Here is a 12,238-nt window from a genome sequence, read left to right as displayed (position 1 = left end):
GGTTTCAAACCCTCAGGATATCATTTACAATCATTACTCACCTCGAATCGGTGAAATCTCTAGCTCGCGACGCCTTTGCCCCTCAAACCGGCCTCCACGCGCGTCGAATCTATCCAACATCATAGCGAATACATCACAATATGCCAATGGGACAATACCCAATCAAAAACAATCCAAAAATAGCAAAAATCTCGAAATTAGCAAAACCCGAGCCCCGGGCCCACTTCTCGGAAATCAAAAAATTTAACATCAATGGATTCCTCATCTTCTCACGAGTCTATACATATCAAAATTACCAGAATCGGGGTTCATTTGACCCCTCAAATTCCTAATTTAAGCTCTCTTAGGTTCAAGCCCTAAACCACCATTTTTGACCTTTAATTCCTTGAGTTTTCAGTTCTAATCCATGTATTTACACCATAAAATCATGTTCTAAGTCCAAGAATTCATACCTGATCAAAGCTCTCGAAACCCTCTTCAAAATCGCCCAAAAACTCTCCAAGTCCGAAGTGCAATATGTTACTCTTTCAAAAATTCGCGAAGAAGACTAATTTAATACTCTGGCCAGTCATCTCGCATCTGCGGTCCCATTTCTGCTGATGCGGGACCGCTTCTGCGGGCACTACTCCGCTTCTGCGGTTTCCTCTTTAAAATCCCCGGCCGCTTCTGCGGCTCCAATTCCGCACCAGCGGAACCGCTTCTGCGGTCCTCACTTCCGCTTCTGCGGAACCTGCCCTGAGTCCATTTCCGCTTCTGCGACCTTCTCGCCCGCTTCTGTGTGACCGCACCTGCGATCCCATAACCGCAGGTGCGAAGATACCAGATATCAGCAGCCCTTTACCATGCAAAAATTCTAAAACTCTCCGTTTAACCATCCGAACTCACCCCGAGGCCCCCGGGACCTCAACCAAAAACACAAACATGATCCAATACCTTATTCAAACTTGCTCCAATCATCAAAACACCACGATTAACACTAAAACCATCAAATTTCATCAAATCCAAGCCTAAGTTCTTCAAATTCTTCCGAAACTCGCATTAGATCAAAAACCCAACCAAACCACCTCCGAATCATCTAAAATTTTGCACACACATCCCAAATCACCTAACGAAGCTACTGCAACTCTCGAAATTTCATTCCGACCCTCGGATGAAAATCTCACCTATCAACCGGAATCCGCCAAAATACTAAATTCGCCAATTCAAGCCTAATTCTACACCGGACCTCCAAATTCAATTCCGGTCACACTCCTAAGTCACAAATCATCCCCCGAATCTAACCGAAACACCGGAAATCACATCCGAGCCCTCTAACTCATAAGTCAACATCCGGTTGACTTTTCCAAACCAAACCTTCCGTAAAGAGATTAAGTGTCTCATTTCCTACCAAAACCAATCCAAATCAACTCTAACACACCAAATACCGATAATGAAACATGAAGAAGCATAAAATGGGGGACAGAGCGGTAACTCATGAGACGACAGGTCGGGTCGTCACAGAGAACGAAAGGCACAAAAAAAAATTACCACTTATATCAGAACATGAGGGTGTTAGTCAAGTGAAGTAGAAATGACATCAGGTAACCACTTTAAGGGACTATTATTTAAAAATTAGTCATTGCGTCTTGAACTTCAATTTTTTAATTCAATTTTCAGGACAAAAATTTCCTGAATTGTCCTAAAGTTAAGAGTTTTAGTTTAGAATTTCAAAAACAAATACGTACTAGCTAATCTCTAAATAGCATTTTTGAGAATGGCTATATTTGCACTTGCCCTCAAGTGAACTGGCAACGCAGAAGCAAAAGATTCAAGCTTTCAAACACATCCAAGCAAAGCAGCATGACTAATCTCAGAAATTTAGATCACAAAATAGGCATAAGATGGTGACAAAATGACAACACATAACTACCATTTTACATCTGATTATATTCCAAAATAAAAAAAAGAGAGAGAAACCAGTAAGATTAATCACAACAGGAATTTTCATTGAAGATCAGACAAGTTAAAGTTCCAAAAGCCAAACATACATGCCAGACAAGAACTACTGAGAATAAAAAGTTTCAGACACTTGAAATGACATGATAAACAATGACCTCAAGAATCCATAACCAATGCCAGATTCACCCACAAGATTAATTCCCTTCACCTAATCTACTTAAACAACCTCCCTACAATTTCTTCTTGATCTTATAACTTTCCGATTTCTCGAAATTACCTCCACCTGCTGCCTGTGCTGCTTTCCTTGCCGCCTTTTCTTGAAGTGCCTTTGCATCCCTGTTGAGATATTAAACACAACATCCATGTTAGGAACACGAACTAATCGCCCTAAAACACGAGACTTATTTTGGAGAAAATTGGCGAAGGAGGAACCTTTCTCGTCTTTGTTCAGGAGTTAATCCATCATTCTTAGGCTGCTTGGTCTTGTGATTTGCCCTGGCTTGAGCCCTTTCACGATCTCCATCTCTCTGGTTCCCGCGTTAGCTTTAGTTATGGTCAAAACAGGTAGGGATCGAATTAAAGTAAGGAAACATCTAACAAAAAGAAGAAGAAAAACTGATCTTTGGACCCCATAGCTGGAGGTAAGATCACGAGCTTATGGAGAATAAAAATTTAAACTTGATGAATCCAACCTTTAAAATTCTTAGCATAGAATTCATTATTTTTTTTAAATTAAGGATTCAAAATTTAATACTCATTGATATTTTAGTAACTTTTCAACATATATGTTCCCTGTTAAAAATAGTTATTCACTTGAACTCACTTAATATAGGATCCATTCGCCTCTTAAATGTCTTGTTTATTATTTGACAAAAATATGCAAGAATGTCAAAAGAATCATGTTCGTGAAAGAACTAAGAATATGAAAGAATGGTTAATTAATAGTACGAGAGATTACACTTAAGAAGGGGCTCTACTTTTAGATCCTTCCCCCAATTTCTAGGCAACCAACCAAAGGACTAAGGTCTCGTTTGTTTGCACTTAATGGAGGTCTGAACCTTAATCATTCAGATCTCAAACATTAAGTTTGTTTGTTTTAAAAAAAAAGTCTAATCTTAATTATTCAGATCTTAATCGTTAAGTGTGTTCATTTTTTTTACTTCACAACCACTTAATGGGTGTCAGAATAGGTCTGTATGATTAAGATCTATAACAGAGACTTAATTTCATTACAATGCTATCATCCATATTATTATTAGTTGCCCCTATCATTATACCATGCCACCCACCACCAACATCATCTCAATCATAGCCGCCACCATTATCGACTATCATCACCCACCACTCCCACCACGATCATTCTCAACGACAATCAATACTCATCCACCTCAACTGCCACAACTAACCATCCCATCACCATCAACAACCATAGCTGACACTACCCATCATTATAAACTATCACCACCCACCACCATCTTTCTCAATCACAACTACCACCGCCACCACCCGCCATTATTATCTATCAACACCCACCAACACCATTCTCAATCATAATTGCTACCACTACCAATCACCACTAGCTACTACCCTAAACTACAACCATCAACCAAATCTACCACCAACCACCACTTTTAGTCGGCATTCACAAGCACTACCGTTAGCCATCACCACCCACAACTATCATATTTAAAAAACCTAAATATTTTATTGATGGAATATCAAATTAATTAGTATTTTATTTGAATTTTATGTTTATTAATTTTCAAATAAAGATAAATTTTATACATTCAGATGTTAAAAATCAAACAGTCTTAATCATTTAATATTCAGATCTTAATACACATCATAACATTCAAATGTGTATTCAGATAAGATATGAATATTCACACGTCTTAATCTTAAATCTTAAGAAAAGAAATGAGGTCTAAATGCGCTTGCACATGAATAAGCACCAACAGAAAAAATAAGAGCTTGCCCCAGAAAAAGTTCTATCTTCACACTCTTACCCAATTCTAGGCAAACAATATGAAAAAATGGGTGAATAGATAATATGAGAGATTGCACTACAAAAAATCTCTACTTTTTTGAACACCCCCCCCCCCCCCCCACACACACACACAAATTATAGGCAACCAAACAAATGAAAAAAGAAAAAAACTTGTTTATGAAAAGGGAAAGAAAAAAAAAACGATGAAGATTAGCATGAAGAAAATCAGAGAAAAGAAACATATCAGAAGGATATGAGACATTCCGAATTCTCCAACAGCCAAACAAACTAAATGGATAAATAGCTCTAGACAAGATCCTGGCACCAAACCAAAAACCAAAAAAAAATAGGAATTTTAGAAAAAAATCATCATCGAATTACACCCAACGCAACAAAATTGAAAGAGGAGAAATAATAATTCGTGTAAAAGAAAAAGGGATTTACCTGATTGAGCTTGGATTATAATTTGTTTGCTTAAGATCAACCTTCAAAATTTGAGCAGACGCTTCAAAGCAGCAGAAATGATATTAACTTGGGTTTTTATTAAATTGGAAATGCAACGGGTTCAGGGGAGTAGTTGATGGAGTATTTAAGTAAGGTTAGAAGCATCTAGAAAACATGGTTTCTCGTTTCCTTTTCACGTTTTATTCCATCGAGTGTATAAATGTGAGGTTAAACGAAATTTTAGTTATAGAAACTTCTATTTTGTTCCAGAGTGATGGAGTTGGTAATTGATAAAGTTGTTGTTATGCGACCACAAGGTAATCACTTCAAGTTGTGAAAACAGCCTCTTGCAGAAATACAGTGTAAAGCTACGTACAATACAATAGACCTTTGTGGTCCAATACTTCCCCGGATCCCGTGCATAGTTGGAGCTTACTGCACCAAACTGTTATTTTTTATTTGTTCCGAAGATAAAAGTGAAACAGGAAAAAGTGAAATCATGTATTATAGCCTATTTGGACGTGCTTCTTTGTGTTTTTTGGCCAAAAGAATTTTAAAAGAAAAAAAAGTAGCTCTCTCCATAAGCAGCTTTTTGAAAAAAAACTTTGGGAAAAATACGCTTATTAAAAGTACTTTTTAAAAATTCGATCATACACTAATTGCTGTCAAAAATATTTTTTAAATAAACAACTTCTCACCAAAAATATTTTTTTTAAAAGCACTTTTCAAAAAAAAAAATTGATTTTAGAAGCACGACCAAAGAAATAATTACTCATGCTCGAGCTTTGCCCTCTTTTAATGTTTGTGGTTAATATATTGTATATAGCCACAAAGTTTCTATTTGTGGCTATAGTTAGATATTAGCCACAATTTTCGCATCCGTAGTTGAGGCTTCATAGCTAATACGCATATTATTTTAAATATTGAAAGTGAGAAATTTGGCAGAATTACTTCTGACTCAAGACTTGAATCTAATTTTGTTCAATAAAAGGGGATGATTCAACATTATTATGATATTTATAAAGTAATTTAGTAACTTTCAACTTACTGCTTTCACTATAGAAAAATATCAGACCTACATTTATATATGTACAGAAAAAGAAATCTGTCGAGCAATTCTCACTGAACCATATATGATATACCAACTCGATTTCATCATTGTTAGCCATCGCTACCTTCCCCTTAGATCTGGTAAAGTAATGATATGTTTCCAGTTTTACCACAAACCTGTTAGTCAACTGTATTTGTAAACTAATTCTGGAAAAAACAAAGCAGAATAATATATAGACAGAAAACGTAAAGAGATAGAAATCAATTCGAGCCCACTGATTTCACAGTGTTTCCTTAAGGAATTTAATCCCCTCCTAGTATCCAAGGTTATGAATTATTTCCTCCCGGGATAGAACTAATTACACACTGGTGTAGTGGTACTTCAAACCCTAGTGTTTCAGTGAACACGAAGTTCGGTAGCAAATCACACTTACTATTGCTTTGTTTGATATTAAAAGTATGCAGAAGAAGGAGGAGAAACTCAGAAAAATCTTATGGAAATTCTTAGCAGAATAGCCTTGTATTTATAGCCAAAGTTGGGCTGGAATCTGAAGAGGTGCAACTCTTCAGAATGGCTGTTTATGCAAAACGGCCACAACATAAATGCCATAACATAAATGGCTATTTACTCAACAATAAAGAGGGAAAATAAAGAGGGAAAATTGAAGGGTAGTTAATTTTCTGTTACAAAAACAGAAAACTGAAATTTGGATAACTGAATTGGGGATTTAATATTAATATTTATTTTAATATCAATATTCTGTTATTAAAACAAATATTTAATAACATTTCTGTTAATATTTTACTATTAACAAATAAATTTGGTCCAAAAATTAATCAATCGATCGATCATTTGACCAAATCCAAATCCAAATCCAAATCCGAAGCCGAAGCCGAGCCGAGCCGAGCAAGCGAGCGACGACGGCGCGTGGCTTGCCTTCTTCTCAACTCTTTATGAGCTAGAAGAAGAGCAATTGCTTATATACCCATCAAAAACCTTTTCCTCTTCCAATATGGGACAATGTCCCTTTGCCAAGGGGGAAACTTAAAATTTCACTCAAAAATTTTGTTTCCCTCCATTTTCCATTCACCCTCTTTTAAGTATTTAATATAATTAAATACATAAAACCCAACAATCCCCCACACGAATGGGGAATGGCTATATCACGGAAACATGCATGAAAAACTGTGTGGTTCGCGAGCAAGGATTAATTGCATCTGGATAAGTAGGTTTCCCTTTGAACTTCCCGTAGTGAACTTATGTCGGATATACTCGATCAATCGGTAGATTTGATATCTTTGAACCGTCAAACTTTAGTGTATACCTAGACAACCACAAGTCACACAACCAACCCTTAACCGTCTTTGGTTCTCATTGTTGTGTTCGTTTCAGCCATGAACACCGCCTGGTTTCATAAGTGTGTAGAGAACTGGCCTTCCATAATTCTCCTTGAAGCGGCTAACACTTCACACTTACATAGGTGATTCCTAAACGTATCATCCCGTAGATACACTATTTGATATACCCCGTATCAAATTTAGAAATCATTAAAAAGCCTTAATGCTTTATCCTTGGTACTGAACATTGTCTCATCACGAAAATGGACCAAAAGTTTAGTTGACAATGTTGAACCGTCATTAATGACTTTGTTTGATCTCCTTGAACCTAGATCTTGGGATCTCCAGTCTTCTAGGTAGAGTTACCGCCACTATGACTTGTTCTCGGCCATAGTCCCATTCCCCTTGATGATTTCTCAACTACCTCTCTAGTTAGGCCTTTTGTAAGTGGATCCGACACATTATCACTTGACTTTACATAATCAATCGTGATAATTCCTATAAAGAGTAATTACCTAACGGTTTTATGTCTTCGTCGTATATGACGAGATTTACCGTTATACATAACGCTCCCAGCCCTTCCAATTGCCGCTTGACTATCGCAATGTATGCATATTGGTGCCAACGGTTTGGGCCAAAATGGAATATCTTCCAAGAAATTACGGAGCCATTCAGCTTCTTCACCGGCTTTATCTAAAGCTATGAATTCAGCCTCCATTGTAGAGCGGGCAATACAAGTTTGTTTGGACGACTTCCAAGATACCGCTCCTCCACCAATAGTGAATACATATCCACTTGTGGACTTGGAATCAGTTGATCCGGTGATCCAATTTGCATCACAGTATCCCTCAATGACCGCAGGATATTTACTGTAGTGCAAAGCAAAGTCTTGGGTATGTACTAAATACCCCAAAACTCTTTTCATGGCCATCCAACGAGATTGACCTGGATTGCTCGTATATCGACTCAATTACTTATAGCACAAGCTATATATGGTTGTGTACAATTCATGATGTACATTAAGCAACCCAACACACGAGCATAATCCAATTGTGATATGCTTTGGCCTTTGTTCTTTGCTAATGCAAGATTCACGTCAATTGGAGTTTTTGCAACTTTAAAGTCCAAGTGCTTGAATTTTTCAAGTACTGTCTTAATATAATGAGATTGTGACGCCAGACCCTGAGAAGTCTTATGGATATTAATTCCCAGAATTAAATCAGCAACTCCCAAGTCTTTCATATCAAACTTGCCAGTTAGCATGCGCTTAGTCGCATTTATGTTGGCAATGTCATTACTCATTATCACCATATCATCCACATATAAGCAAACAATGTCTATGTGATTTGGAACATTTTTAATGTACACACATTTACCACATTCATTTATTTTAAAACCATTTGACAACATTGTTTGGTCAAATTTCGCATGCCATTGTTTGGGTGCTTGTTTTAGTCCGTAAAGGGACTTAACAAGTATACATACCTTCTTTTCTTTACCTGGAACCACAAACCCTTCAGGTTGTTCCGTGTAAATTTCTTCCTCCAACTCTCCATTTAAGAAGGCCGTCTTAACATCCATTTGATGAATTTCAAGACCATAAACTGCAACTAACGCTACTAACGTTCGTATGGATGTAATTCTTGTAACTGGAGAGTATGTATCGAAATAGTCAAGACCTTCTCGTTGTCTATACCCTTTGACCACAAGTCTTGCATTAAATTTATCAATAGTGTCATCATCTTTCATTTTCCTCTTAAAGATCCATTTAGAACCAACGGTTTATTTCCAGGAGGAAGATCAACCAATTCCCATGTATGGTTATTCAGTATGGATTCTATTTCACTATTGACTGCCTCTTTCCAAAACAATGATTCCGAAGAAGACATAGCTTCTTTAAATGTTTAAGGCTCATTTTCCAATAAGAAAGTCACAAAATCTGGTCCAAATGAAGTAGACGTTCTTTGACGTTTACTACGTCTTGGATCCTCCTGGTTAAGTGTACTTTCTTTTGTTTCTTCCCGAGGTCGTTTAGATCCTTCACCAATCAACTCACATTCCTTTTTATACGGATATATATTTTTAAAGAACTCAGCATTATCTGATTCTATAACCGTATTATTATGAATGTCGGGATTTTCTGTTTTATGAACCAGAAATCGATATGCTTTACTATTAGTCGCATATCCTATGAAAACACAATCAACGGTTTTCGGTCCTATTTTTACCCTTTTGGATTTAGGAACTTGCACTTTTGTCAAACACCCCCACACTTTAAAATAATTCAAGTTGGGCTTCCTTCCTTTNCGGAAAGCTAATGTATTCACAACTATCATACACACTCTTAATAATTTAACTCTGCTCACACTATCAATCATGGAGAAACTACATTTCGATAATTCCTAAAGGCTATTCTTTTATAGTTAGCTCTCTCATTGCTAGCTGATATTTTTTCTCACTGCCACTGTACTTCGGGTTTAGCTTAAACTCTTTGGGTTCTGACATGCGTTCGGTATTTCAAGTTGTCATCCACTCACTATAGTTAGTCTGGCTAAGTGGATCAAATTGTACCTCTACTAGCTCTGCTGAAATTGCTAATTCATTGTATCAACTCAAAACTTACTTATTATTCTTTTACTGAACACCTACTAGAATCACGTTTCCTTTTTCTACTTTGGATAACTAAAGTGAGGAATAAGGTTATTCTAACTTCCCTCATCATCTGACCATATTCTTTTGCCGCACACTATCATTCTTTTTGAACTATGTACAAGGATCATACTTAGGGAATTCATGTGCCTTAAATGAAATTGGAATATCTAACCCCAAACTTTCTGTACAATACTAAATCATATCATACTATAAACATCCGCGTTAATCACTTAGTCACATAACCTAAGGGGGAACTGCCATATCTTTTATCTTACATCAATAGCTGCTTCTTATAGTAGCTTACTAGCGTGGTACATCTAAATCTGATTTGAATAAATCTAAACAACTTTAAATCATTCTCTAAAATTCAATATTGGTTGTTCTTGGTTCTCATTGCATACATCATATCTTCTAGTCATTTGCATTGAGTTGTACAAAANTAACAGTCAAAACGTTCCAAGGGGTGACTAGTGTGTACGCACACCTTACCCCGTACCCTGGGGGTGGAGAGGCTGTTTCCAAATAGACCTTCGGCATCCTTCCCTCCAAGAACTTCCCACCTTACTCTTGGGGAGACTCGAACTCACTACCTCTTGGTTGGAAGTGGAGGTTGCTTACCATCAGAGCAACCCCTCTTGTCAAATGCCAACAGAAGCACTAGTGAATTATTCACACCTACCTAACCTTTGGTGGGCAGTGGAAGGAAATAGCAAGTCATCGGTGGATTAGCCAAGGTATGTACAAGCTGACTCAGATACTATCATGATCAAACAAATAAAAATAAAAGATGAATAATAGTATAAACCTTCAAGGACCATCCAAACCTCTAACCATATCACCAACTGAGATGGTATTGGTTAGCTGATCTTTCACATTGAATAGCTTCCTATCAAAAGATGCACGCTTCAACACATGCAGTTGAACACTCACTACCACAGGTCTCTCTAAACCATCTTTCATGATCTGAGAAATAAACGCTTTAAATAAGACATCATTCACACAAAGAAAAATACAGCCAATAGACTTGCATATACCTTAAAGCTATCATCTTTCTCCTTGCCAATAATAATCCCAAAATCGTTCCTATTGTAATAGTATAGAAAAATGATTAAACAAAATTGACAAATATAGTGTGCCGTTTCCGCATTGGTAAACAGTAAGAGACAAACCTACCCAAAAAACACAAAATCATTTACTTCAAAATTGTTTTCCATGCTAGAGCTTGAAGAACCCTCTCCTTTCTCACCTCCTTTCTGACCAACCTTGAAATCATTTGTGATTTTCTTTTTCTTCCGGTCACCGTAAAGCTGGGTAAGACACTTACATCATCGGGTCCATCACTTTTAGAATGTTCAAACTTCAGGAGTTCAGCTTCAGTAGGCATTACACCCTAATAGCTCAATGAATTAGTGCCCACATTTTTGTACAAATAACCATCCTTCAGCATCTTTCCGTCGAGAATTTTAAACATTAAGTTTGTATCCCTATCCTTTCGGTACTGTATCAGAGACCTAAAGTCTCTGCAGTTTAACTAAGGCAAAATTGTCACGTACTTGCAACCTATGATATTAATGGTAACAAATGGAGTATGCATATTACTCAAGCTCTGTAGAGCTAATTAGTCTTGGTGCTGGGATAACTCCCGCCCTATAAAACATTATAAAAACTCAGCTATCTAAGCTAGTTCAAAGTAAAAAATGACTAGGTATGGAAACATCAACATGCGAATAGTCATGTAATGAATGTACAGATAATGAATGTACGTATCGCTAGAAGTTTATAAATACTAAATTATAGAGTTGTTTTAGGATCAACTTAAACCGTAACTAAACATTAGGAATTGAAGCCCTCTCCCCTTCAAAATATAAACCGTGGAGATGAGATTATAACAGATCCCTGATGACAGTGATTCCAACCCTATAACATCCCTGCATTTTTGCATTCTCTCATTAACCATTCTAAGATAAGATGTTGAACTCTTGCGAAGAGGAAATCTGTAGCCTCTGAATAAATGTATTTTAGGTAGACTAGCCATAATTATAATTGTATTGAGGATAATAAGCAACAATTTTTTCAACCAACGAAGATGATATAACCAGCATTACTGCAGCGGACTGCGGAAGATATATAATCCTAAATTTAAATGTAAATATACTAAAGAGTTGTTAAAACTGGATTGCTAAGTGCATAATTAGCTAAATACTTCAAGTGCTTAGTCAATATCAAGAAGAAGTACCAATAGGGCATAGGATCAAACATTCAAAACAAAGAGAAGAGGAAGTATTATGCTTTAGTCTAACATTGTAATACTATGCAAACAACTAAAAGGACCTACGTTGTGTAGTAAAGGAAATACTCATATCACAACCTCCAATAAGACACAAGACTAACAACTCCAAGCATATGTGCATTACTTTAAGAAATTTGTGGTCAAAATAACTCAAAGCAGAATTACCCAGAAATCATGACATGCACTGTCCCTCCCACCTTCCCTAACACAGCGTTTTGTTATTTCGTTTTTTCTTTTTCATGATGGGGAGGTGAAGAGAAGCAGCTAGTACGGTGTTATGCTTCATATCTTGATATTCACAGAGTAATTCACATTAACTAAAATATAAAATATTTTTGAAATCGAGTACAAATTTGTCGGCAATGGCTTGCAAGTCTATTCTTGGAATCAGCTTCACCGTCACTTTCTTCCATGAATCATTCACTGCCACAACCTACATGACCATGATGAAACAGTTAGCAAGCACTTAAAAGAAGGTGCTTTGTTATTGTTTAATTTCTCAGACAAATAAAGAGAGGTCAGTAAGGAACATTAACCAG

The 12,238-nt window shown here is 36.7% G+C and overlaps 1 protein-coding gene and 1 long non-coding RNA gene across 2 annotated transcripts; both read right to left on the bottom strand.

Annotated features, from left to right (window-relative positions):
* Positions 1-1,947: 1,947 nt before the first annotated feature.
* LOC109215840 lies at positions 1,948-4,592 on the bottom strand. The gene is made up of 3 exons (XR_002066419.1): positions 4,370-4,592; positions 2,371-2,481; positions 1,948-2,274 (listed from the first exon to the last, which is right to left on the bottom strand). It is a non-coding gene; the product is annotated as an uncharacterized LOC109215840 (long non-coding RNA).
* Positions 4,593-10,216: 5,624 nt separating this feature from the next.
* Positions 10,217-12,238, bottom strand: LOC109215841 (protein RNA-directed DNA methylation 3-like). The gene is made up of 3 exons (XM_019379955.1): positions 10,583-12,238; positions 10,444-10,492; positions 10,217-10,372 (listed from the first exon to the last, which is right to left on the bottom strand). Exons 1-3 carry the CDS (start codon positions 10,621-10,623, stop codon positions 10,217-10,219), a joined length of 246 nt encoding a protein of 81 aa, XP_019235500.1. The 5' UTR covers positions 10,624-12,238.

Source organism: Nicotiana attenuata, unplaced genomic scaffold, assembly GCF_001879085.1.
Source record: "Nicotiana attenuata strain UT unplaced genomic scaffold, NIATTr2, whole genome shotgun sequence".
NCBI lineage: Eukaryota > Viridiplantae > Streptophyta > Magnoliopsida > Solanales > Solanaceae > Nicotiana > Nicotiana attenuata.
Note: the sequence above shows the minus strand (reverse complement) of the source record. Positions and strands in the feature narration are given on the sequence as shown.

Coding starts and splice junctions, on each gene's coding strand:
- LOC109215841 (XM_019379955.1), bottom strand. CDS start 10,623: ATGGAAAACAATTTTGAAGTAAATGATTTTGTGTTTTTTGG. Junction 10,493..10,582: donor AATGATTTTGTGTTTTTTGG/GTAGGTTTGTCT, acceptor CTATTACAATAG/GAACGATTTTGGGATTATTA. Junction 10,373..10,443: donor AGAAAGATGATAGCTTTAAG/GTATATGCAAGT, acceptor TTTATTTCTCAG/ATCATGAAAGATGGTTTAGA.